Source organism: Semicossyphus pulcher, unplaced genomic scaffold, assembly GCF_022749685.1.
Source record: "Semicossyphus pulcher isolate SPU_LCO1_2020_fin unplaced genomic scaffold, fSemPul1.0.p SCAF_11, whole genome shotgun sequence".
Taxonomy (NCBI): Eukaryota; Metazoa; Chordata; class Actinopteri; order Labriformes; family Labridae; genus Semicossyphus; species Semicossyphus pulcher.
Window position 1 is genome coordinate 30591381 of NW_027211615.1, and position 27481 is coordinate 30618861.

Consider the following 27481-nt stretch of genomic DNA (forward strand, 5'->3'; position numbering starts at 1 on the left):
GTGTTGCACCAGAAAAGGCCAAACCAAACTCCATTCAAAAAACAGTCAGTTATCTCTTGTCGTCTTGCAGACAGACCTGGGGTCCGTTTCAGAAAGCGGGTTTAGTGAAACCCCGAGTTTGTTAACCCTGAGATGAGGGAAACCTCGGGGTGCCGTTTCAGAAAGAGAGGTAACTTTAACGCTGAGTTGGTTACTATGGTAACTGTGTCTGTGAACCTCACCTGGTCGCGAGCAGGTTTTCTTCAGGACACTCAGAGTTTCGCTCCGTCTCCTCCCTCTAGAATATAAAACCCTCATTCACTTCCTCGTTCATTCAGCCCGTCTCACGCGTGTTTGAGCGGTTACAGATTAAAAGAAGAAACGTTGCGTCTCTGTGCTGCTCTGACCGCTTTGCAAAAGTCTTTTATTATTATGATAAAAAAATCAAAAGACAAATCTGTGTCAAAGTCATCATTTGTAGATTTTCCACCACCACTGCTGAGAGCGCTCAGATAAGACGCCGTAAGTTATTGGATTTTATTTTTTTTAAACTAACACATTCAGTTTAATCAACATGAATTATAATGTTTGTGAAGTCAGTGTCATGTTAGGGATAAAGCTGATGCTCATTAAAACAGCCACTGAATGATATTTAATCTGTTTCATAGGGTTAGGGTTAGGCTAACCCTAACCCTAACCCTAACCATGAATCGTGGTGTCAGGGCTCCATTAAAGCTGGCTTTTTACAGTCAGCGTGCACGCGCTTAACTCCGGCTGAACCTACTCAGAGTTGATTGAACTAACTCTGATCAGCTGTTCTGGAACCAGAAAGCGACTTTCAGCTCAGAGTAAGTCAAACCGCAGTCCGGGTTAGACTGAGGCTTTGTTGAACCTCCTTTCTGAAACGGAGCCCAGGTCATGATGTCGTTATTTCAGCATCCTCTCAGCCTGTTCACTGTCATTAAATCTCAGTAACGTGTTTGTTTTGGTGTCAGCTAACAGCTCATTAGACCGGGCCGTGGTCAGCAGCAGGAGAGTTCATGGAGACACAGCTCCTGGAGGAGGAGGAGGAGGAGGAGGAGGAGGAGGCTGTGTGAGACTACAGGAGACGTGTTAATACAGGAGTAAAGTCAAACGCTCCCTCGGTCAACCTCACAGAGCGCTGAGAGAGTAAACATGTTTGTGTTCCTGGTTTGGACCTTGACTCTCTGGTACTTTAGACCCAGTTTGGTTGATGAATCTGTTTAACCAAACACCAGCAGACATGAACACAAACAACAAACAAACACTGAGAGTCTGAAGTCCGACACACGACAAACACAGCTGAGCTGGGTGCTGCAGTCACTCAGGTTCTCCTCCTGCTGAGATGATGTCTGCTCTGGTTCTGGTGCTGCTGGCGGCGTGTGGAGCGGTCAGGACGCAGATCATAACGGCTGTCAATGAAGACAAGCAGATTGTTCCTCCTGAGACACCAACAGAGGAGAGCATGAGAGTCCTGCAGCAGCTGGAGGCCAGACTGGAGAGACTGGAGAGACTGGAGAGGGAGCGAGAGGTCGGAGGTCAGTCTGAAGATTATTCACGTTATCGTGTGCAGACTCAGAGAGGGCGTCATGGTGTGGAGAACAGACAGGTTAGTGTAGAGAGCAGACAGGACACAGGAAGTGTTTAAAGACTGGGACAGTGAAACATCGTGTGAACGTTTCCTTTCATACACCAACAACAAAGACTGGAATGACTAATGAAGGGTTAAATGTGACCAGCAGCCGTCTGATTGGACGATGCAGAACAAACAGAATAAATCCTGAGTCTGCGTAACCTGGTCCATGAACATCTCTGTATATGACTCTGACCTTTGACCCCTGCTCTGATGAAACCTACTGTTTATCAGAACATCACGCGCCTTCTGACATCATAACCAAAGTGTCTTTATAACATGTGACAGTTAATAACCTGGTTACATCCATCCTGTTTTCATGTCAGAACTATAACAACGCCGCCATCTTGTTTTTTTGGAACAGGAGTGACCATATTTGGGCACGGCCCTAACTCCTCCCCTCTCTCTGGTCTGCGTGACTCTCAATGGGAGCATCAGTGACTAAATGAACATCATGCTGTGCTGAAGAAGAAACTAGAGACTGAGACCATAAAGTCTTTAGGAACATGTTTACTGAGGGAATACATCAGGAGAGGAGGAGGAGCATGTTCTCATAGACTTCTATAGGATCAGACTGAGTCGCCCCCTGCTGGGCATGAGAAAGACTGCAGGTTTGGCCTTACTTGTGAAACCAAGAGGCTCCGCCCCCTTCCTATATACAGTCTATGTATGTAATGACAGCGTGTGTGTTCCTGCAGGTAAACCTCAGGTGGCGTTCTCGGCCTCCCTCGTCGACATCGAGCAGTGGACCCATCGTGGACCGTTTGAAACCGAAATCACGTTAGAGTTCAAGAAGGTGACGACCAACGTGGGAAACGCATACGACCCCAGCACAGGTACGCCTCACAGAACCTTCCTTCTGTTTTGGTCTCCAGTCGCGATGGAGCAGCCTCCTTCCACGTCCTCTGGCTCCTCTTAGTTACTCCTCCAGAACAGCTCTGCTAGCTGAGCAGCTAACTGAGCTAACGCACATCAGAAATACTTTACTGATCCCCTGGGGGAGTTTGGGCGTCACCGTTACTCGCATGTGAATATATAAACGATTCAAGTACACAAACAGGGAGAGAATAAAACAATAGTTAAACAATAAACAAAGTTTGATATGACCACAGTGTAATAATATAAGATGTCATTGTGACACGTGATTTAAATACAGCTGAGGTGAGCAGCGTTAATGTCAGAGAGCTCTGATTATATAACAACAGTCTGCGTGTCAGGGAGGAGTTATACAGTCTGATGGCCACGGGCAGGAATGACTTCCTGTGGCGTTCTGTGGTGCATCATGGGGGACTGAGTCTGTCACTGAACGTGCTCCGGTGCCTAACCAGCACATCATGGAGCGGGTGGTGATAACATGTCTGACACCACCGTCAGAGAGTCCAGCTCCACCCCCGCCTCGTCACCGGCCCTGTGGATCAGTTTGTTCAGTTTGTTGGCGTCAGCGACCCTCAGCCTGCTGCCCCGGCACACAGCAGCAAACAGCACAGCACTCACCACCACAGACTCGTAGAACATCCTCAGCACCGTCCTGCAGAGGTTAAAGGACCTCCGCCTCCGCAGGAAGTCGAGGCTCAGGCCCTTCTTGTAGACGGCGTCAGTGTTCTTGGCCCAGTCCGGTTTATTATCCAAGTACACCCCCAAGTACTTGTAGTCCTCCACAGTGTCCACACTGACCCCCTGGATGGAAACAGGGGTAGCGGTGCCTTAGCCCTCCTCAGATCCACAATCAGATCATCGTTGAGCTGGAGATGGTTCTGCTCACACCATGTGACAAAGTTTCCAGCACAGTCCTGCATTCGGCCTCCTCACAGTTGTTGATAGCTACAGCAGAGTCAGAGCTCTTCTGAAGGTGTCTGTGTTGTGGCTGAGGTCTGTGGTGTAGAGGGTGAAGAGGAAGGGAGACAGGACTGCCCCCTGTGGAGCCCCGGTGTTGTCTGACACACAGAGTTGTAAGCGAGAGGAGCATCCACCTGTCAGCTTCTCACCCAGTCGAGCTGGCCAGATGGAGTTGAGAGCACTGGAGAAGTCCAAAAACATGAGCCTCACATGCTCGCTGGCTCGTCCAGGTGAGTTGGGAATAGAAAGAGCGGGAAAATAAGGGTGGACATGTAATAAATAAAATATTCCTTTGATGTGTTTTTAAATAAGAACCTGTTTATTTATTTGTTGACTCATGAACATATTTATATTTCTTGCTCTGAGAGCCGTGTTTACCTGCTTCATGTGCACATTCATCAAGTACTGATGGAGCTGGTTCTCCCTGTCCTCCGTCTGCAGGCGTCTTCACAGCCCCAGTCAAAGGAGTCTACTACGTCCGCTTCACAGGCTGTGTGGGCAATTCGGGGTCCCTGAACGCAGCGCTGATGAATAACGGTGTGAATATGTTCGCCATCTTCGACACCAGGGGCACACACGGCTGCAGCTCCAACGGCATGCCGCTGGTCCTGGAGGAGGGGGCCCGGCTCTGGATCACACTCTGGTCCGGCCAGAGCATCTTCGACCAGAGTCGGCTCAGCACCTTCAGCGGCTTCCTCCTCTACCCGCTGTAGGTGGAGGCCGTGACGAGGAGGAGGGGGTCCCGTCTGAAGTTTTATATACATATATATATATATATATATATATATATATATATATATGTACACAAACACAAATCTTCAGAGGCACAGGAAGTGAGGGAGGCAGCGGGAGGAAGTTTGAGCAGATTTTCAAATTAAAATACGGCTTAAAGAGAGAGTCATATCTGAGTTCATTGTGACTTAATGATGAAAAAAAAAAGTTTTATTCTGAAAGGTTGAGCGTCTGTTGTCACTACTTCCTGTTCCTTCCATCGACCAGAGAAAAGAAGATGTAAACTGAAATAAAAACATCCATGAATGAAACGTTTGTTTTGGTTTTCTGTGCACACGAACACATTCAGAGAAACCTTTTATTTTGAAAAAGTAAAGTCTGGATTAAGGTCAAAAATGTTGAATCTGTTTTAATGTGAAAATCCTTGAAAACGACTTCCTTTGAGCTCGTGTTGTTTTAAACCTGCTGAGAAAACAAAACTGAACGTCTCCAGCAAACGTTCTGTGTTTCTCTCGTTTTACTCTGATGTGAACTTTGTTTTATTTTTAAGAGGAAACTGGACACAGACGAACAACAAACGTCATAATGAAAAACTTTATAATATTTATAAATATATTTAAACAGTTTAAACTCTCAAACTAAATGAAGATCAGGTCCAAACATCCGAACATGATTTAATGCAACGAAACACTTCAGAGGAGACATTTATATTTATATATCATATAAACATTATAATTCATACACACAGATCAGTGTGATGTGCAGAGTCACTTCAGAGAAACAAAGCTTGTGTTTTTAAAGGACCAATCGCAGTCCAGTTTGATCAGCCGACGAGGACGGTCGACCAATCGCAGCGAACACAAGCGACTTTATTTAAAGACAAAATGATTTCATTCACTCGTGTTTGCCATCAATCATCTTCTGGTGTACATTTTAAAACAAGAAGAGAGTTTGTTATCCATAACAGGAAGTGACATTTCAAAGTAAAAGCATTTTTGGGACTGAGATATTTATCTGCCAAATTTCAGAAAACAAAGATTCAGTTAAACTGCAGTGAAAACAGATAAAGAGACATTTCAGGAGCTGCTAACGTGGAAAGATGAAAGAACATAAACTTTGGATCTTCGGCACACGTCGCTCAGAGGCAGGTCAGTGATCACACTCAGTGACCTTTACACTCTCTGTTTGGTGTCTGATGGCTTTGATATTTAACATCATAAAATAATAATAATCCTACTCAGCATCACAACTACAGCTACATCACTTTACCTAAAACTACAGAGACAGTGTTTGTGTGGGTTCAGGCTGCTCTCCGGATCCCTCGCGACCCCCAGGAACAGGAACGCCTGTCAATCATACAGAAACACTTATTAGATGTTAAATATAAATATTAGAATCATAACTTCAGGCTGCAAGAATAAAGATCATACTTCCAACAACACCAATAAGTTAAATAGTTATCACTTTGTTTTTTATCCTTATTTGTGAATAGTTTAAATTTCAGGACCTTTAAAAGTTAAACTGACATCGGATCAGTTCTGTGGGGTCATGTCAGAGTGAATATTTGGTTCCACACACCTGTGATGTGACTCCGCAGGATCTCCTCACTCATCCAGGCCCTTCTTGGAGGATCCGTCCCTGGTCTTTGCCCTCAGCTTGTTCACCTGTGACTCGGCGATGTCGGCCCGCTCCTCTGCCTCCTCTAGCTCGTGCTGCAGCTTGCGGAGTTTGGCCATATTGCCGTTTGCCGCCTCCTCGGCCTCCTCGGCTGCACGCTTGTAGGATTTGACCTTCAGCTGCAGCTTGTCCACCAGGTCCTGAAGGCGAGCCATGTTCTTGCGGTCTTCCTCGGTCTGGTAGGTGAGCTCCTTGATGCGGCGTTCATACTTGCGAACACCCTTGATGGACTCTGTTCCCCTCTTTTGTTCTGCCTCCAGCTCGTTCTCCAGCTCTTTGATGCGAGCTTCCAGCTTCTGGAGCTGCTTCTTGCCGCCCTTCATGGCGATCTGCTCTGCCTCGTCTAGACGGTGCTGCAGGTCTTTGATGGTCTGCTCCATGTTCTTTTTCATGCGCTCCAGATGGGCACTGGTGTCTTGCTCCTTCTTCAGCTCCTCAGCCATCATGGCTGCATCAGTGATAGCCTTCTTTGCTTTCTCCTCAGCATTTCGGTTCTCTTGGATGGCTTCCTCCATCTCATTCTGCAGGTGAAGGAGGTCTGCTTCATGCTTCTTCTTCTGGTTGATCAGGCTTGTGTTCTGGGAGTGCAGGAGTTGCATGCGCTCTGTAGCGTCAGTGAGCTCCTGTTCAGCCAGTTTACGACTTCTCTCTGTCTGCTCGAGGGCAGCCCTCACCTCCTCTAACTCTGCCTGTATCAGGTTGTGTCGGCGTTCCAGGAGAGCAATGTTCTCTCTCAGGTCGTCGTTGCCATGCTGTGCATCATCTAGTTGGAGTTGGGAGTCCTTTAGGAATGCCTGAAGGCTCTTAAGTTGTTTCTGGGCGTCAGCTGCCTGCCTGTTAGCTTGGCTGAGCTGGATCTCCATCTCGTTCAGGTCACCCTCCATCTTCTTTTTGACTCTCAGGGCCTCATTGCGGCTCCTGGTTTCAGATTCCAGAGAGGACTGAAGAGACTCAAGCATTCGCTGGTAGTTCCTCTTCGCCTGCTCCATTTCCTCGTCTTTCTCAGCCACCTTGCGCTCCATGTCTGCTTTCACTTGGTTGAATTCCAGCTGGGCTCGAAGGATCTTGCTCTCTTCATGCTCCAGAGATCCTTCTGCCTCCTCCAGTGCAGACTGAAGCTCTGCCTTTTCTTGCTCCAGCTGCTTCCGGATCTTCTCCAGTTCGTGAGCACTCCTGCCGCCCTCCCCCAGCTGGTCAGTCAGGTCAGAGATCTCCTCTTGGAGGTTTTTGTTTTCTCTCTTCATCGTCTCAAGTTGATCCAGGGACTCCTCATAGGCATTCCTCAGTTTGAAGAGTTCAGTGCTTAAAGATCGAGCTTCCTTCTGAGAGCCCTCCAGCTCACACTGTGACTCCTCAAACTTTTGCTTCCATTCTGCCATGACTTTGTCAAAGGCCCTTTGCTTCTTGTCCAGGGCTGCAGACGCTGCATTTGATCTTTCAAGATCTAGCATCAGGTCTTCAATCTCATTCTGAAGGCGGTGCTTGGTCTTCTCAAGTGATGAACACTTTGCGTTCACAGCCTCAATGGCCTCTTCGGCCTCCTGCAATCTTTGAACCAGCTTCTTCTTTGCTTCTTCCAGTTCCTCTGTTCTCTGAATTCCATCTGTTTCATATTTTGTTCTCCAGGCTGAAACCTCTGTGTTGGATTTGGACAGAGCTCTTTGCAGCTCAGCCTTGGCCTCCTGTTCCTCTTCAAACTGCTCTCGGAGCAGATCACAGTCGTGACGAGCAGATTGTACAGCGTGGGCGAGGGCATTCTTAGCCTTGACTTCTTCTTCCATCTGTCTGCGTAGATCTTCTACCTGCTGGTTGTACGAGGTTTTAACTCTGGTCAGCTGTGATATAAGACACTCCTTCTCCTCCAGCTGACGTCCAAACTCACCATTCTCAGTGAGCAGCTTGGCCCTCTGGGTAGTCAGGTCATTGATGGCCCTTTGAGCCTCCTCATACTTACTCTTGTACTCGTTCATGTTGTCTTCCATTGACCGGCACATCTTCTCAATGTTTGACTTGGCCTTCACCACACTCTCCATGTTAGAAGACAGGTCATCTAGCTCCAGCTTCAGCTCACTCTTTTCCTTCTCCAACTTCTGCTTCACACGCTGCAAGTTATCAATTTGTTCACCAAGTTCAGCAACACTGTCAGCATGTTTCTTTCTCAGGGAGGCAGCGGTGGCCTCATGTTGAAGGGTTGACTCCTCCAGCTCCCTACGCAACTTCTGGAATTCAGCATCTCTCTTCTTACTCAGCTCCACCTGTGCTGATGTTGCTCCACCTGCCTCCTCCAGGCGCTCGCTGATGTCCTCCAGCTCGCGGGAAAGATCGGAGCGCTGCTTCTCGACTTTAGCCCGGGCTGCACGCTCAGCATCCAGCTCCTCTTCCAGCTCCTCAATTCTTGCCTGGTTTTCTTTCAGCTTCTTTTGGAGCTGAACTGAAGCAACCTGCTCATCTTCTAGTCTTGAGTTTATTTGGACAACCTCAAAATCTTTTTTTTTCAGCTTTTCCTCCAGCTGCTGCTTGTCATTTTCTATGTCCATCAAACTCTCCTGGGTTAGTTTTAGGTCTCCTTCAAGCTTCCTCTTTGAGCGCTCAAGGTCCATCCTGACTTTCTTCTCCTGCTCCAACGAGCCTTCCACATCATCCACCTGTTGCTCCAACTTAGCTTTGGCTTTGGTCAGGCTATTAACTTTATCTTCTTCACTTTGAAGGTCATCCAGTGTCTGCTGGTGAGCCTCTTGTAGTGCCTTCTTCTCTTTGGTTAGCTTCATGATGTTTTCATCCTGGGAAGCCATCTCCTCAGTCAGGTTTTTAACCTTGTTCTCGGTGGCATGTTTCTCTTTCTCGACCTTTGCCAAAGTCAGCTCCAGATCATCTATATCTTTTTTCAACTCAGAACATTCATCTTCAAGCTTCCGTTTCTTCGCTGTGAGATCTGCATTCAGCTCCTCTTCGTCCTCCAGTCTTTCTGTCATCTCTTTGAGCTTGGCCTCCAGTTGAATCTTGCTCTTTATAAGCTGTTCACAGCGTTCTTCAGCGTCTGTTAGTGTATCCTGTTCAGACTGAATTTGCAGGGTCAGATCGTTCTTCTCTTGGAGTACAGTCACTATTTTCTCCTCTAGTTCCTTCCGTCGTGTTTCTGATTTCTCCAGAGCTTCTTTCAGCTTGTTGAACTCATCCTTCATGTTGGCCATCTCCTTCTCAGACTCAGCACTTTTCAGAAGGGGTTTGATCTTAAAGAAGAGCTTCATCCATGGCCAGTTCTTTACACCTAGAAACGAGCGCAGGTTCCACTGGATGACCATGAGGGCATCTCTGCGTTCCACAAGCTTTGCAAACTGAGCCCTCATTAGGATTGCCCGGGCATTAGCCTGGATCCTGGTGATGATCCGAGAGAGTTGCTCATCTCGCATCTCCTCCAGTGTCCCCAGCAGACCAGCTTTAAAGAAGACTTTGGTGTGGCCAAACTTGTACTGAGTGTGGTCGATGTCCAGTGATCCCAGCAGCTTTTCAGCGCTCTTCTTGCAGTCAATGAACTGGCCTTCAGGGATGGCAGAAGCATTTAGAATCCTGTACCTTTGTTTGAAGTCACCATAGAGCACCCTGTTTGGAAAACCCTTCCTACAGATTCTGATGCCTTCCAGGACACCGTTGCAGCGCAGCTGGTGCATCACAAGACAGTTGTCCATTGCCCCTGGAATTTTCCTCTCATTAGGAATCAGACAGCGGACAAAGTGGGGATGTGTGGTCTTCAGGTTGTTCATCAGCTTGTTCAGGTTTTCCCTGTGAAGTGCAGACACTGTCTGGAATGAGGAACCTTTCTTCTTGGCTCCTTTGCCCCCTCCCTTGTCACCGCTGTCAGCTCCTGAAAAGCTTGAAAACAGCATGCTGAGAAGCTTAAGGGCTGATTTCTGGTAAAGACCGACCACAGTTTCATTCAGGGGATCTTTGTTTTTGACTAACCAGTTGCCGATGTTGTAGTCCACCGTGCCAGCATAGTGAACCAGGGCAAAATGAGCCTCTGCTTTCCCCTTTGCAGCCCTCGGCTTCTCAAACATCTTGTTCTTTCCCAGATGATTATCATAGAGCTTGGACTTGAAGGTCTGGTCGCTGGCTTTTGGAAACATGCATTCTTCCTCCAGAATTGACAGGATCCCCAGCGGCTTCTCAATGAGATCAATACAAGCTTGTAAGTCCATCCCAAAGTCGATGAACTCCCAGTCAATGCCTTCTTTTTTGTACTCTTCTTGCTCCAATACAAACATGTGATGGTTAAAAAACTGTTGCAGTTTCTCATTGGTGTAGTTGATGCAGAGTTGCTCAAAAGTGTTAAAATCAAAGATCTCAAATCCAGCAATGTCCAACACTCCGATAAAGTACTGCCGATGCTGTTTTGTGTCCAGGGATTGGTTGATCCTCACCACCATCCAGCTGAACATTTTCTCGTACACTGACTTAGCCAGAGCACCGAGGGAATAGTAGACTTGGTCCACACTTTGGCCCTTGGTGACGTATTCATTTCCCACCTTGACTCTGGGATGACACAGCCCTTTGATGAGGTCGGCAGAGTTCAGCCCCATTAGGTAAGAAGATTTATCAGCAGCCTCCGTCCCGTCTGGCTCAGCCTGCTCCTCGCGCTGCTTCTGTTTGAACTTCATGTTGCCATAGTGCATGATGGCACCGGTCAACTTATAGACACCCATCTTCTCCTCTGGAGTGAAGCCAAGCACGTCAAAGGCGCTGTCGGTGGCCATCAGCTCCTCAGAGTCGTTAATAGAGGCGACTGTAACCTCTCCTTGGGAGATGTAGGAGTAGTCGTATGGGTTGTTGGTGATCAGCAACATGTCCAGCAGCTCTGGCTTCTGATTGGACAGGATCTGGTAGAAGATGTGATAGTTCCTCTCAGCCTTGAGCTGAAAGGTGACACGTGACTTCTCCAGCAGGTACGTCTCAATGTCAGCAGATGACAGCTTGCCGCTTGTACCAAAGTGAATTCGGATGAATTTTCCAAAACGTGACGAGTTGTCATTTCTCAAAGTTTTGGCGTTGCCGAAGGCCTCCAGCGCAGGGTTCGCCTGGATGATTTGATCCTCCAGTGTCCCCTTGCTGGTGTCTTTCTTGCCTCCGCCGACTGCAGCGATGCTGGCAAAGTACTGGATGACTCTCTTGGTGTTCACAGTCTTCCCTGCTCCGGATTCTCCGGTGATGAGGACGGACTGGTTCTCCCTGTCGGTCAGCATGTACTGGTAGGCGTTATCAGAGATGGAGAAGATGTGAGGGGGAGCCTCAGTCCTCTTCTTCCCCCTGTAAGCTGCAACCACCTCGGCATCATAGACAGGAAGCCACTTGTAGGGGTTGACGGTGACACAGAAGAGCCCGGAGTAGGTGTAGATCATCCAGGCAGCGTAACGCTCTTTGAGGTTAAACAGCACAGCGGGCTCATGGAGGAAGGTGAACATTGCCATGTCTTCAATTTTATCGAATTTTGGCGGGTTCTGGGGGTGCACATCCGAGTCCTTCATGGTGACGGTTGTTCCATCCTCCTTCTTGACGGTCACCATCGCTCCGTCTTTGCTTTGGATTTGTCCCTTCGTGTATTCTACCTTGTCGTCCACTACAAAGCATTCGGTTTTGATGTCAAAAGGTCTGGTCTGGGCCTCCAGACGCTCCTTGTCCGACTTCCTCAGGTAAGGAGCCGCCTTCCCGAACTCGGCCATCAGAGCGTCACCCATGGTTGAGGGCGGAGGATCACGGCAGGCAGGAGAGAGAACCGTCTGAGAAGAGTCTTTTCTCTGGTGACTCTGATTCAGAACTGCAGACTCTTCACAGCAGGAGGGCGTTTATAAGGACTCCCTGAGGACCAAATTAGGAGATAACCACTGAAAAGAAGAAAAACACGTGATACTAAATTTGCCGTGGGGTGTGAAAGCACCAAGAGGGCAAATTCTGGACCTTTGGCTGTTTAAGTCCATTTTAGGAAAAGGACGCATCACATCTTATCTGTCTGCTGATAGGGCCTCCTGACGCTTCTCCATTTAGACTCCACTCAGCTGCTGTATCTTCACAGGCCCCGCACCTCTGCTGCAGGTCCTGCACTGTTTGTTCTGCAGAATCACTCACACTCATTCATTTAATAAACATGTCATTTAGTCACATGTTGCTGTGTTTTAACACTCGTTTATATCCGGCTCTGTTGATGAGATGATTTATGAATCAGTAAATGCTCCCTAAGCTGAACTTATTACTTTGCAGTCTGCAAGTTTAACAATGTATGTAGTAATAAGTAAACAAAGGATGACAGAGTAGCATCATGACAAGACAGCTCAGTATCCACATCCCAAGAATCAGCTGAAGCCGTCACATTCTTCTTTTGCTCTGTAAAAGTCTAAAGTCCAAAACATGCTCCAATAAAACAATAAAACAACTGATTTCACTTCCAGGAGCAGTTTCATCTGAACTTTCACCCACATGAAGCTTTTTAATTTATGTCCAAACATGATTTAAATCTGCTTTTTGTTTGACTGTTTCTTTAATCTTATTTAAACCGTTCAGATGTCTCAGAGGATCTCGTCTTGTTCAAACTGTCTGAACTTTATTTAACATCAGTGAGAGAGTCCGTCTGTTTCCTGTCATGTTACTCATCTTTAAACCTCCTGACACTCATTAAAACTGTGTCTCCCTTTATTATCACATAATTGCTGCTTTCTTTAAATGTGTGTAACCTGCAGCAGCAGACGTGGCGCACACTTCAGAGTGTGTGCTTTGAATGTGACTCAGATATGAAGCGTGTGGCTGACGGGCTGAAGGGTCTGTGTCTGTTTATCTCTGACAGTCTGGACTCATCGGCTCTCAGCCTCCAAATAGAAACCAGGATGTCTCTCTCAGTCACACGGCCACATGTGGACCATTCAGTAACACCAGCCCTCCTGACAGGGACCAGGGTTACACCTGCTTTAAGAACACTCTACATGTGAAACTTACTAAACCTGGAATTAAAGCGATTATTTTAAAGGACCAGAGCAGCCAGAGAAAAAGCGGTTTAATGTCTCAGGCTAAAACATCTTACACATTTCAGATTGTTTTCTTCGGTCATTAAAACAACAACAAGTCTTAGAGAGGCTGAAATGTCCCCTCATGCTGGTGTTAGTCACAGTAACACAGACGGTGGATCACCTGAGCCCGCTGCTGGACGCACTGATCTCTGTCCTCCTGCATCACAGGTCCTTCAGTCAGCTCACCTGACGGTGTCACACAGGTCCGTTAAAAACCTTCTTTTTGATCTGCTTTAATTTAGAAAGGTTGAAAAAGGTTTCATCATTTATTTTTACTTTTTTTAATTTATTGATTTTTATGTTTTCTCGCCTCAGAGTTAAATAATAATAATAATAATAATAATACATTTTATTTGTATTGCACTTTATATTTAAGGAATCTCAAAGTTCTACAGAGAAGAAAGATAAAACAAGACAATTTTTATGTGTTAAAAGGAGAGCCTATAAAAGGCACTTAGCAAAAAGCTTTCTTAAAAAGAAGTTTTTAGGTCCCGTTTAAAAACATCTGCAGTCTGTGGGACCCTCAGGTGGTCGGGGAGGGTGTTCCACAGCCTCGGAGCTGCAGAGGAAAAGGCCCGATCACCCATAGTGCGGAGCTTGGTTCTGGGGACTTGGAGGGTGTTCCTGGTTGCAGAACGGCGGGTGCATGAGGAGGTCTGGAGGGTGAGGAGGTCTTTCAGGTATTGGGGGGGCATGTCCGTGAATGCACTGATGAGTGAGGAGGGAGACCTTGTACTCAATTCTGAGTGGGACAGGGAGCCAGTGAAGGGATTTTAGAAAGGGGGTGATGTGGTCATATTTGCGGACCCTCAACAAGATCCTTGCAGCGCTGTTCTGTATGTATTGGAGCCTCTGGATGCTCTTTCCAGAGATGCCGGTGAGAAGTGCATTACAGTAGTCGAGTCTGGAGGAGACAAAGGCGTGAACAAGCTTCTCTGCATCTGCCAGGGTGAGTATTGGACGGATTTTGGCGATGTTCCTGAGGTGGTAGAATGATGATTTACAGAGGTGTTTGATGTGGATGTCAAAAGTGAGTTGGGGGTCCATTTTAACACCCAGGTTGGTGACAGATGTGGAAAGGGGGATGCTTTGGCCGGAGAAGGTGATACTGGTGATGGTGGAAGAGCGGAGCTGATGTGGAGTGCCAACTAGGACGGCTTCTGTTTTGGACCTGTTCAGCTGAAGAAAGTTGAGCTTCATCCACGCCTCTATCTCCTCCAGGCAGGTGGTGAGTGTGGATGTTGACAGGGGAGAAGGAGAAGTGGGGGTTGTCCGTAGGTAGAGCTGTGTATCATCAGCATAGCAATGGTAAGAAACCCCATGCCTGCTGATGAGATTGCCCAGGGGAGCAGATAGAGGGTGAAGAGGGTGGGGCCCAGCACCGAGCCCTGAGGGACACCGCAGGTGACATTGTGGGTGTGTGACCTTGCTTTGCCCAGGGCGACGTATTCGGTTCTGTCGGTCAGATATGAGGTGAACCAGTTTTGTACATTGTTGACTCTGATGGTTAGTTTTATGTTGCTGTGTGTGCCAGATGGGTGGAGTTTAAAGACAAACCTGGACAGTGCGGGTCAAAGGTCATTGTGTCATTACAGTGTAAGAACAGAGCAGGTGTTCATCGTAGCTCAGTGACAGAGAACGTGACTTTAAAGTAACTTAAAGGAGGAATGATCTCCAGGCCTCAGCTCCACACCGCGGACGCAGCGCGCTGTAGAGAACGTGAGTCATTGAAACGTGTCTGACGAACAGAGCAGAGACCAGCAGACATGTGTCACTACCAGCTGCTGTTTCATGTAAAACATTTAAAATAAAAACGTTTATTCAACATGTGCAAAGTCACATTCTTTATAAAACTGTGCAAGTTCATCCACTTCAACTCAGAGAGGTTCAATGATTCTCCATCGACACAGGAGCATCATGGGAAAATAATCTGTGAGTTCATTTAACAACAACAACATGCTAACAGGAGGTGTTAGCATAAAGAAAGCAGTCTTAAAGGGCCAGAGCTCCAGCACAGTCTCACAGTGTCACACAGCTGCAGCTGTACTGTAGCTAACGGCTAACATGCTAGCACTGCTCGGTCATAATACTGTTCTTCACTCTGTTAGCTGAAGAGTTATTGAAGAGCAAAGATGTTGCATGTTAGCTTGGTCGCAAACAGGAAGCTAAGTGTGCACAGTGTATCATCAGTCTGCTGTCCTGTCTGACTGTGTGTCAGCCATGTTCCTGCTGAGGAGCAGTTTATATTGGATGTTAGCTATGAGGCTAACATAGCATCCTCCATTTTGGACCCGTTTGAAGTTGAACATAAACTCACACGTCATGTTTGTTTGGAAACTGATTCAGATTTTAAAAGCTACCGTCTGAACCACCAACTGAAGTCACTTCCTGTTTGTGTGAGAACACTGTGAGCTTCTAACAGGTATCCTTTGATCTATCAGACGACCTGCTGTGAAATGTGACCGCAGCTCATCCAGAGTCAAACACAAACATGTTGACCATCAGAGTGAAATGTTTTCTTTCACATCAAACTTTTGAACATCACTAACGGTTGAAATGTTTTTCATTAATAGTTGAAATAAAAAGTATTGTTCTCTGACAGACAAGATGTCTGCTCAGGAACATGGAGGAACCTGAAATGTTCTGAAAAGTCCTTGGGAGGTCAAAGGTCAACCAGGGAGCAGCAGAGAGGTTTCACAGGTTGATCTGTTTGGTTCACATGAAGTTCACTGAAATGATCCACTAAACCAGGAGTCTCCTGCTCCTGCAGAGCTACCTGACCTGAATAATACGGCCTCAGCGCTCTCAGGTGAGTCCCAGGTGAGTGCCACATGTGTCTCAGGTGAGTCCCACATGTGTCTCAGGTAAGTCCCAGGTGAGTCCCACATGTGTCTCAGGTAAGTCCCAGGTGAGTGCCACATGTGTCTCAGGTGAGTCCCAGGTGAGTGCCACATGTGTCTCAGGTGAGTCCCACATGTGTCTAAGGTGAGTCCCAGGTGAGTGCCACATGTGTCTCAGGTGACTGCCACATGTGTCTCAGGTGAGTCCCACATGTGTCTCAGGTGAGTCCCAGGTGAGTACCACATGTGTCTCAGGTGAGTCCCAGGTGAGTGCCACATGTGTCTCAGGTGACTGCCACATGTGTCTCAGGTGACTGCCACATGTGTCTCAGGTGAGTCCCACATGTGTCTCAGGTGAGTCCCAGGTGAGTACCACATGTGTCTCAGGTGAGTCCCAGGTGACTGCCACATGTGTCTCAGGTGAGTCCCAGGTGAGTGCCACATGTGTCTCAGGTGACTGCCACATGTGTCTCAGTTGAGTCCCAGGTATTCAGCAGAGCGACATGCGTTTGCGGTGCTGCTCCACCAGGGGCACCAGGCAGCGCGGCGAACCGGCCTGCAGCAGGAACGGGTGCTCCAGCAGGGCGGCGGCGCTGGAGCGCTGCAGCGTGTCACGAGTCAACATGCAGTCCAGGAAGTCCTTCAACACTGGAGACACCTGGACACAGAGAGTGACATCATCAACTGCTGCCAGGTTAATCATGACCTCACCTGCTAACCTGTTAGCAAGTTAGCATTTGTGTGGCGTTCACATCCCTTTCTTTAGTTGACATCAGACCACCGTTCACTAATTAGTCTTGATGTAACATTAGGAAAAGTTGTGTTCTTGTCAGGGTCCTGCCAGTCACCATGGTAACATGGCGGCCATTTTGCTTTGGTGTGGGGCTGAGGGGTGTGTGCTCAAACTTCTATCGTATTTCTGCATTTCGTTTTGCTAACCTTGTTAATGTAGAGAATGCTGCTCACAGATCGATCAACAACTGAACAACCAGGAGAGGAAACATCGTGGCCACGTTTCAAACTCACTAACATTAGCTTACTTTAGGAAGCTATCATTGCTGTTAGCCATAGTTAGCAACTTCTGCCGTTCCTGTCGTTTGATGATAAACTATCAAAGGTAAGTTAAGCCCTTTCTAACCCCTTGTCTTCTCAGGTGCTGTTTAAACAGGAAGCAGTGAAGTGATTCTACAGATTCCCATCAACCTGGAACACATCAGTATCACTCTGTAACAGTGTTAGAGGATAACATTCATCACTATCGTGTTTCCATTGTGAACACTGCTCAGTGAGGTGTTTAAAGTGAGCTGGCTCAGTTAGCTAATAAGAGCATACTGTTTCTACACGCGGCACCTCATCTAAACTGTAAACTGACTCAGGGATTGATTGTGTGCGTGTGTGCGTGCGTGCGTGCGTGTGTATGTGCGTGCGTGCGCGTGTGTGTGTGTGTGCGTGTGTATGTGCGCACGTGCGCGTGCGTGTGTGTGTGTGTGTGTGCGTGCGTGCTTGCGTGCGTGTGTGTGTGTGTGTGTGCGTGCGTGCTTGCGTGCGTGCGTGTGTATGTGCGTGCGTGCGCGTGCGTGCGTGTGTGTGTGTGTGAGTACTGACTCTCTGGATGTTCTTCACGCTTGGTGCTGCTTCGTCTCTCAGCTTCTTCATGGCGTTGATGGGCGTGTCGCTGAAATATGGCGGCTCCCCGTCCACCATCTCCACCACCATGATGCCCAGAGACCAGATGTCCACCTGAGGGGAAGCAGGACACTGTCAGAGTCCACCTGCACCTGCAGGGACCACACCTGAACATGTCATCCATGTTGTTAGCAGGTCTGTTTGACTAGCTAATCATGAAGCTGTGTGAAAAGTGTTTTTATGTTGAAGGAAACAAGAATGAAGAGCCGCGATCGTGATCAGCAGACACATCTTGTAGGCATGGACAGAAGGCTCCCAGCATGCACTTGGGCAACAGACTCATGGACAGCAGCTGATGTTAGACTTTAAAACTTCAGATCAAACACGATTCATGTTTAAAGAACAAATCATGTGTTTACACTCAAAGTGTGATCAGGTGTGGGCGTTACCTCGGTCCCGTACGGCCTTTTGGAGATCACTTCAGGAGCCATCCAGTACGGAGTCCCCACCAGAGACTTCCTCTTAGGGACGTCTTTACTGATCTGAGCGCAGAAACCAAAGTCTGACAGTTTTATCTGCAGCAGAAGGAGAGAGAAGGAGAAGGAGAGAGAAGGAGAAGGAGAAGGAGAGAGAAGGAGAGAGAAGGAGAAGGAGAGAGAAGGAGAGAGAAGAAGAAGGAGAGAGAAGGAGAAGGAGAAGGAGAAGGAGAGAGAAGGAGAGAGAAGGAGAAGGAGAGAGAAGAAGAGAGAAGGAGAAGGAGAGAGAAGAAGAAGGAGAGAGAAGGAGAAGGAGAGAGAAGGAGAGAGAAGAAGAAGGAGAGAGAAGGAGAAGGAGAGAGAAGAAGGAGAGAAAAGAAGAAGGAGAGAGAAGGAGAAGGACAGAGAAGGAGAAGGAGAGAGAAGAAGAAGGAGAGAGAAGAAGAAGGAGAAGGAGAGAGAAGGAGAGAGAAGGAGAAGGAGAGAGAAGAAGAAGGAGAGAGAAGAAGAAGGAGAGAGAAGGAGAAGGAGAGAGAAGGAGAAGGAGAGAGAAGGAGAGAGAAGGAGAAGGAGAGAGAAGAAGAAGGAGAGAGAAGGAGAAGGAGAGAGAAGGAGAAGGAGAAGTCGACACCTTCAGTCTGTTGTTGGATGTTTGACACTCTCGATGTTCAGAGGTGAACTCGTGTTCAGTCAGACACACTGATGACAGGCGTGACTCATATTACAGATTATACATGTTATAAAAGTTCACTGCACTGATCATGAGACTGCTTTACTGTCACTTCATGTTGGTCAATGATTCACACATTTTCCTCCTGACACGGTCACATCACTGTGAAGCACCTTGAACCTGGTTTATTTTAATTTTCAAAACATGTGACCAGCAGACTCCAACCAAACACCTGCGGACGCTACGACCAATCAGAGCAATGACAGGTGTAAGGCGGTACGTTAGGTTCAGCTGACGACGCGTTTAAATCACAGGGTTTAGACGCCAACACTTCCCATTTGTATATTACATGAACAACTCAACGGCAGCAGCCATCTTGGTTGTTTACAAATATAGAAGTGCTGAAACCCACCCAATCATCTTTGACTTCTCCTCAAGCCCACCAGGAACTAAATATAGCCTGAAGTCACCTGTTGGTCGACCGCCTTCTGAAGCCTCGAGTTCAGACGTTTTTGGGGTTTGAAACCAGAAGTGACCATATTTGGTCAAGAAGGTCGCTAAGGTGTCACAGCTTAACTGTGCCCGTGGCTAATTAATTACCTGGATAATAAGCTAGTTAACCATCAGAAGGAGGTGGAGGTGGAGTTTTTTCTTTATAAGACCAAAGAAGCAAACAGGGCGGAGTCACTGCTCACTCCGAACAGGTGAACAAAACAAACCAGGTAACGACAAACAACCGGTCTTCTCATCGCTACGAGCCGCTGACCTGCAGGCTGCTCGGGTCTGTGTGTGTGTGTGTGTGTGTGTGTGTGTGTGTGTGTGTGTTACCCTCCCGTCCAGTGTCAGCAGGATTGAGTCACTCTTGATGTCTCTGTGAATGACCCCCTGAGAGTGAAGGTAAGATAGCGCCTGCAGGACGCCTTCACACACCGACGCTGTCTGCTCCTCATTCAGCCTGAAAACAAATCAAACACACTGTACTACACACTCTACACAAACAAACAGACAAACAGGTGTCTGTGACTTTGCTCACCTGGTTTCACTGACGATGTGAGTAAGAGCGCCGCCCTGCAGGTACTCCATGATCACCCAGAGTTCGTCCTCCACCAGAGCACTGCGGAACATCTCCACCACGTTCAGGTGCTGGTAGTCCCTCATGATCACCACCTGACACACACAGGGACAGGTGAGGCTGCTGATGATGTCACACTGACAGGTGAGGCTGCTGCTGATGTCACACTGACAGGTGTGTTCAGACCAAAAGCAGAGCAATCATTTGCACGGCGTGGTACCAAACAAAGTTGATGCAAAGACGCAAGTAGACGAAGGATTCTCCTTACTCACTGCCGACAGCACCTCTGACCTCTGACCTCTGACCCTCTGATGGTCGATCCATTTGAAAAGCTGATTTTTATTTAGGACGAACGCTCAGATTGTTTTCAGACTTTAAGAAGGAGCACGAATGATCTTGCGGTCAAACGAGTAACATGAGGGAAGAAATTGACTTTGCCTTTGGTCTGAGCAGGTGTGACAGGTAAAGTGATCGCATGCTCCACTTCACTGAAATCCTGCATCTACCCTGTGTTTAGTCAAAGTATGTCAGTGTTCTCAGCAGGACTCAGGAGTATTCATCGTGGCCTGTGCCGTGTACCTCGTTGAACAGCAGCTCTCGCCGCTGCTGCTTCCTCAGGTCCATCATCTTCACCGCCACCTGCCGCCCGCTGTGCCGTTCCCGGGCGATGCACACCACACCTGTGGACCCCTCCCCAATCTTCACAAAGTTCTCCAGAGTGATCCTCGGGTCACCCGGGTCCACCACCATCTGCAGCGCCGCCTTGAACTGCTCGTGAGTCACCTTCCCGCCTCCGTCAGGCACTGTCTGCGGGGTGGAGGAGGGGCAGAGGCGGGAGGAGGGGGGGCATCCCGGGGAGCCTGTGGGGGAGGGGCGGCGCTGGGAGGGGACGTCCTGAGTCGGAGGGGTCGGTGTCTTTGAAGAAGCTCCCATGTGGAAGCTGGAGGAGGGGCGTAGCTGGCGGCGAGGTAAGCCCCGACCTGTGACCAGCGGGCTGCTGGTGCTGTTGGGCGGGGGCAGCAGCACGGGGGAGGAGGGGGAGGTCAGCTGGGGGGGGAGACAGAAGAACATCAAGTAACAGCTTCACTGCTCTCTGAACGCTGGGACAGCAGCAATCTTTTACCACCAGGTGGAGACAAAGACACATCTTATAGCTTATCCTATATCATATTATATTGTATTATATTTTATTATATTATATTGTATCATATTATATAGTATTATATTATATTATATTATATTATATCGTATTATATTATATTATATTATATCGTATTATATTATATTATATTATATTATATCATATTATATTATATTATATTTTATTATATTATATTGTATTTTATTATATTGTATCATATTATATTATACTATATTATATTATATTATATTATATTATATTATATCATATTATATCGTATTATATTATATTCTATTATATTCTATTATATTATATTATATCGTATTATATTATATTATATTATATCGTATTATATTATATTATATTATATTGTATCATATTACATAGTATTATATTATATTATATTATATTATATTATATTGTATCATATTACATAGTATTATATTATATTATATTATATTGTATTATATTTTATTATATTATATTATATTATATTGTATTGTATCGTATTATATTATATTATATTATATCATATTATATCGTATTATATTATATTATATTATATTTTATTATATTATATTATATCATATTATATCGTATTATATTATATTATATTATATTATATTACGGGGAGCAGAGCATTCAGCCGCTCTGCTCCCCGTCTCTGAAATTCATTACCACCCCAACTCAGAAATCAGAAACATCGATTCATTCCCCGATTTTAAATCACAACTCAAAACTAATTTAGCCAAGAAAAAACCTGTCATGTTCTTACAGTGGTGTCTGAAGCTGATGGAGCTCACCTGGATCATGACAACCAATCACATGACACCTGGGGGGGTGTAAGGCGATGTGGATGTAAGGCCTCAGTAATCTACCTTCTCCAGGACCCTGAGACATGCAGGTCAGCCTGACACACACTCTGATTGTCATCATACTGATGTTATGTTACATCACTGATGTTATTTACAGCTCCTGACTGTGATACTGGTTCTGACTCTGGTTCTAGTTCTGGCTCTGGTTCTCACCTTGAGGTCGTAGGTGGAGTGAGGCCTTCTGGGAGTTCCTCTGGACGAGGACAGCAGGTCGGGCAGGTGATTGTTAGCTGCTTTGTGTCTCAGGTGAGGTCTGCTGCCGGCCTCCACAGTCTGCATGTTGTACTGACAGGAAGTTGGCCTCTGTCTTAGCCCCGCCCCCTCACTGCGGGCATACTGTCCACCTGTTGTACCTGTCACACCTGTCCTCTGAGGTGTGGGGGGACTGGCCTCAGTCCCCACCTCGCAGGTGGACTTGGCTCTCTGCAGAGCCCCATTAAGTTTGGAGCTGCCGCTCTCGCTGCGGACCTGTCGGATCCGGTCCTGCCAGTAGGTGGAGCTCCCGCTCGTCTTCCCGCCGTCGCCACGGTGATTGAGCTCCTCGTACTGATACTCGTTCTCCGCCAGCTCTCCCAGTCGCCCCAGAGAGCGGGCCCGTTTCCGTGCCGACGGACTGCTGCGGCGTAGGGAGTTGGAGCTGGTGACGGAGAGACGGCTCATCTCAGAGATCACGTGGGAGATGTAGTCCTCATGACCGATGAAGCTCCCCCGAACAATCGTCTGCAGAGAGCAAAGACTCGCAGGATGAGAGCGTGCTGTGCGCGATTAGCTACAAATCAGTCATCTGTGGGGTCACATGATCAGCTTCAGTGCATTACACTAGACTGGTTTTTACATTGTAACACTTTGATGTGTTCTTCAATTAGATTCAGTTTGTAAGTTCAGATTGTGACGAGTTGAGAAACAAAGAGGCTGCAAAGCTGTTTTTTATAAATGAACCATGACTGAAGCCTGAGAAACATCCAGGATCATCAGTCGAGTGTCTGTTGATCACTCTTTGTTCACTGATGCTTAAACTGTCTCGCTCTGTGAGCGTCCTGCGTGGACTTCGGACAAACATGACATTTACAGTGAGCCTGTGAACGCACCGTCAGTAGCTCAACCTGTCAGCTCAGGGTCAGAAGTCAGAGGTCAGATTCACCTGAGTTCAAACTGAGAACAGTTACCTGGGGTACGTTCAGTCAGAAAGCGTTGAACGATGTTTGTTTTGTGCTGCAACAGGACAGAAGTGAACAGGCTGAAGATTCACAAACAGAAGGCTAACACAGCGTTACCCTTAAGATGCTAACGCTACGCTTTTCAAGCTAACGTAGTTTATTTTGTTCTGCTAACATTATCCATGCTAACGCTGTACTCTGATGATTGTAATGAACTACTTTTTAATTAACATTACCTTTCATGCTAACGTCTTTTGTGTTTGGGGGTTCTGTGCGTTAGCGTGAGCTGTGTTAGCATTAGCACCAATGATCCAACCTGTCTGATCAGCTGACCACACAGTTCATCTACCAATCAGACCTTGTGAAGTCATCTTGTGCCCCTCCCCCTCACCTTTCTGAGCTCCACCTCTGTGATCCTGGAGGGGTCCACCAGGGGGCGTGGCCTCCTCAGCGTGTCGATGACGCTCTGCCACTGTGGCGGCAGACCCACGTAGCGGCCCGTCGCTGCATCGAACGATGTGTGGACGCGGTGCTGGAAGTCCTGTGGCGTTGAGATCTCCGGCCTACGCTTCCTCTTCCTGCGGCGGAACATTGAGACAGCGATGCAGCAATGGCTGCCAAGTGACGATGAGACCTGAGGGAGACAACAGGAAGCAACACGCTCAGCACCAGGACAACACCTGCACTGATTGGACGGAGGCATGCTGGACGGTCCAATCACGTAAAGACACACACTAAATAAACACACACAGTTCACACACACACAAAATACAAACTCACACTCACACACCGATCACACACACATTAAACACACACACACACACACACACACACAGGATGACAGAAGCAAAGTCTGTCGGTGAACTGACAGCTCCTCTTCCTGTTCTCAGGTGTTTCACCTGAGCAGAGTCACATGACCTCCTCCCTCTCTGTGCTGTCAGACACAAACCGACCAAACAGCCCAGGTGAGAAATCACCTATCTGCTTCATGACCTGAGCCAAAGTTACAGCTGCAGGCAGAACAACATGGAGCAGCTTCAATGACAGCCGACCACTTTTTATGGCAGGGTCCAGATTTTACATTTATTACTATTATTATTATTGTTTTTATTATTGTTATTATTATTACTATTATTATTATTATTGTTTTTATTATTATTATTATTATTATTATTGTTGTTGTTGTTGTTGTTGTTTGCTTTTATAATTAAGCAATGATGATGCTAACAAAGCTGTTTAGCTAACGTTAGCATCACTGCTTCATGCTTTGATGCACGTCTCGTCCAATCATAAGAACAAGCAGATTTGTGTTATAACAACTAATTTTTAGATCACTGCAACGTTTTAATAAATTAATGTGTAGAAACTGTAATACATGAAAAATGACAGGTACACCTGGGCCACTGTGAACGAAGTGTTCAGCACTGATTCACTGACTGTACGACATGAAAACAAGCGTTCACATGAACTGTGTCTGGACTGAACACATGAATATGAACGACATTAATAACAGTTGAAACTGTATAGATTGTTAACTTCCATTATTAAGGACTGTCTTGGTGCCACCAGCGGTCCACACACCACGGTTTGGGTTTCACACTGATGTCTTCATGTTTTCACATGTTCATGTGAACAGCTGTTTTTTGGATCATTTGTCTCTTACTGTTCAGTAACAAAGCAACACATGAACTGTTAATCTGTGAAACAGCTTCTTTGTGTTTCAGGTTGTTTCCATGTATTGATCCACACTGAGCTCTCATACCTGTGTCAGCCACTGACTCTCACCCACAGGTGGACCAGGTGAAGCCCTGACTCAGCCTGAAAGCAGACACAGACCATGAAGCACAGAGACTCCTCCTCCTGCTCCCTCTCTCTCCCCCCACCCCCCACCCCCCCCGTGTCTCTCCCCCTCTCCTCGTCTTCCTCCCCACCCCCCTCCCTCCTCCTGTTTGTGAAGTAGGAGTGGTGGAGGATGTGGATGATCTGATCCGGTCAGTCAGAGGACAGTGGGGGCGTTGCCGATCACAATCTGCCTGGCTCCTCCCACAACAAAAGCACATGTGACAGTCAGTGTTATTTTAGAGCAGAGTACCTCACTCTGAGGAAACACCATGGTTAGCTAGCTTGTTAGCAGCTAATGAGTTAGCCACAGACTGTTTAGCTTGATAACTTAGTGTTTGCTAACCCCTCCCTCCTCTGTGTGCGTGTGTGTGTGTGTGTGTGTGTGTGTGCGTGTGTGTGTGTGTGCGTGGGTGTGTGTGATCTAGGTGTGACTGACATACCTGAGGAATCAAACTGACACAGTACATGACCAGACAGCTCCACAGTCTGACTGAAACAACAGACTCACAGTGAGTCAGTGAACGCATCACTCTGCACACACACACACACACACACACACACACACACACACAGAACAGATGTTCAGATGTTTGATGGTTCAGTCAAAGTGGTGAAACTCTCCTGTTTACTCCTTCGTCTGGTCCGTCAGTGAATCATCACAGCCCTGATCGATTAATCAGCCTGGGCTTTTATTGTGAAAGAATCTCTCCGTCTCTGCTCTGTGTACGGCTACAAACTGCGTCTCCTTCTCAACTTAGTGATCGTGTTTCTGTTGTCGTGTGCGGACTCAAACTCAAGTCTAAGTTTAGTCTCCTCAACCATCAAATCAAAGGAACGTTTGTCCTCCACCCAGCAGGGGGAGCCGTCAGCTGACACATTGTTACCACGCCAACAGAAATAAGCAGGTATTAGTTTATGTAGCATCAAAGTAAAGTATAAAGCGATACATAGATCAATAAAGTATCTATCGATCTATCGAAGTGATTTATATGAAGGTCTAAACAAGACTACACTTTAACACCAACTCTCCATTCTCACACACACACACACACACACACACACACACACTCACGCACACTCACACACACACACACACACACACACACACACACACACTCACACACACTCACACACACACACACACACACACACACACACACACACACACACACTCACACTCACACACACACACACTTCAGCTACACAGGACAAAATTAGACTTAACTAAACTTAACTTAACTAAACCAGACTGAACTACCCCTGAGACATGTATTTAACGCGTAATGTGAGAGGATCATAAACACGAAGCTGACCTCTGTTAGCTCTCGACATGTAGCGCTATGAGCTGTAAGCTAGCAGCCGTCCACAGGCTAACATATGTACAGTCTAAGTATATATGTATTTATTCTAACAGTGTATCTTGACTGGATCTTCAGAGCAACAGACGAGGAAATTGTGGCGTCTGTAGAGCTAAAGGTTCTTTGGAGAACACCGCAGCCTGGAGGTCCACGGAAGGTTCTTCAAGCCAAAACTGTTTTTCTGTTTGTACTTAGAACCTTTTTTACTCACCTAAACATTGTATAATATTATATAATTCATTATAAATGTTCTTTATTTTGCTTTCAGTTTCATGAAGGTTCTTTAAAGAACCAGCTGTGCCCAAAGCTGTCCAGAGGGTCTTTAAAATTAGTTAAATCAACTTGCCAAGCAAAGTTTGTGCTGAGTTTGAGCCAGAATAACTGTTCTGTGGTACATAGAACCGTTCTGATAAAGGTTCTTTGTGGAACCATCTGAGCCCAGTTTTTTAAATCACGTACTCTGTAGAACGTTTTGTTATCTCTGTCTAAGATGTTCTTCACTGTAAAGGCTTAGACCGGTTCTGTAGAGAACCTTTATCACAGGGTTCTTTACAGGCACAGTTAGGGTTCTTTGTACCTTTTCTGACAAATCGTATGTTACTGCTTAATGTTCTTTAGAACAGCAGCTGATGGGGACCTCAGTGGGTTCTGCTGTAGTGTGACCCTCCAGAACCCTGCTGGTGCCACACAGAACCTGTTCATTAGTCAGTTCTGTGAGATCATGATGAAATATCCTAAATGGTTCTAAGTGAGACCCGGGTTCCAATCAGGTTACAGAAAACATACTTTGAAATTAAACACTAACATCAAACGTACGATCCCAAAGAACTGTTTCTGGTTCTCCTTAGAACCCTTTCCAGAAGAGCAGAGAGTCAAATCACACACATAGAGAACCTTCTTTAAGATAGAGACACCATGATGTTATAGCTCAGAGTTCTTTAAACAGGAGAACTGGCCGGGCTGTTACAGGGTTCTAACTGAGATCAGACAGAACATGCAGAACATTTATTTTGAAAGGGAAGCTTCCTGTAAAGGTTCCTCACAGGTCAATGAAGGAAAGAATGAATCCGCAGAGAACCATGTTCTACTAACAGTCAGCTGTAGAATTAAACCTCAGGTCAAGGTAAGCGTTGGAGCACTCACCTGGCCGGCAGAGTCCAGGTGAGTCCAGGTGTGTTCCTTCTGTCCGGTTCCTTCTGTCGTTCTCCTCCCCAGACACACGACTCCCTCTCTTCTGCTGCTTCTCCTCCCCCTCTGCACACACACTCCCGCTCTGCCCCTCCCCCACACGTTCATCCTTGTCTCACCTGGTCTCAGGTATGAAGGGAAAAAAAGGTGGAGGAAGGCGGAGTTTGGTTTGAATGACAGTTTGTTGTCATTCTCTCCCAATTCAATTTCAAAAGAACTTTATTGACAGTTTAGTTCTGCTGTTACATTATTATTGTTGTATTATATTATATTATATTATATTATTTTATATTATATCATATTATTAAC

The 27481-nt window shown here is 46.7% G+C and overlaps 2 protein-coding genes and 1 pseudogene across 3 annotated transcripts; 1 reads left to right on the top strand and 2 right to left on the bottom strand.

The window, feature by feature from the left end:
- Positions 1–1348: 1348 nt before the first annotated feature.
- On the top strand, positions 1349–4182 carry LOC138585224 (complement C1q tumor necrosis factor-related protein 3-like). Its single transcript, XM_069657516.1, has 3 exons — positions 1349–1538; positions 2332–2469; positions 3911–4182. Exons 1-3 carry the CDS (start codon positions 1349–1351, stop codon positions 4180–4182), a joined length of 600 nt encoding a protein of 199 aa, XP_069513617.1.
- Positions 4183–5805: 1623 nt separating this feature from the next.
- Positions 5806–11607, bottom strand: LOC138585140 (myosin-6 pseudogene; annotated as a pseudogene).
- A 3117-nt stretch (positions 11608–14724) lies between these two features.
- pak6b (p21 protein (Cdc42/Rac)-activated kinase 6b) lies at positions 14725–27208 on the bottom strand. Of its 2 annotated transcripts, XM_069657432.1 has the most exons (9): positions 27128–27208; positions 23176–23418; positions 21781–22347; positions 20191–20658; positions 19573–19706; positions 19368–19494; positions 17843–17968; positions 17373–17507; positions 14725–16425 (listed from the first exon to the last, which is right to left on the bottom strand). In XM_069657432.1, the coding sequence occupies exons 2-9, from the start codon at positions 23374–23376 to the stop codon at positions 16258–16260; spliced, it is 1926 nt and encodes a 641-aa protein (XP_069513533.1). In that variant the 5' UTR covers positions 23377–23418; positions 27128–27208; the 3' UTR covers positions 14725–16257. The 2 variants fall into 2 exon arrangements, with proteins under 2 accessions (XP_069513533.1, XP_069513532.1); XM_069657431.1 differs by lacking the exon at positions 27128–27208 and having other exon boundaries at positions 23176–23618.
- Between the last annotated feature and the right edge of the window lie 273 nt (positions 27209–27481).

Excerpts from the sequence above, each read along its gene's own strand:
- LOC138585224 (XM_069657516.1), top strand. The coding sequence starts at position 1,349 with ATGTCTGCTCTGGTTCTGGTGCTGCTGGCGGCGTGTGGAGCGGTCAGG. Across the intron at positions 1,539-2,331 it reads GAGGGAGCGAGAGGTCGGAG|GTAAACCTCAGGTGGCGTTC; the intron begins GTCAGTCTGAAG and ends GTGTTCCTGCAG. Across the intron at positions 2,470-3,910 it reads CGCATACGACCCCAGCACAG|GCGTCTTCACAGCCCCAGTC; the intron begins GTACGCCTCACA and ends CTCCGTCTGCAG.
- pak6b (XM_069657431.1), bottom strand. The coding sequence starts at position 23,487 with ATGCCTCCGTCCAATCAGTGCAGGTGTTGTCCTGGTGCTGAGCGTGTT. Across the intron at positions 22,348-23,175 it reads CAGAGGTGGAGCTCAGAAAG|ACGATTGTTCGGGGGAGCTT; the intron begins GTGAGGGGGAGG and ends TGCTCTCTGCAG. Across the intron at positions 20,659-21,780 it reads ACTCCACCTACGACCTCAAG|CTGACCTCCCCCTCCTCCCC; the intron begins GTGAGAACCAGA and ends CTCCCCCCCCAG.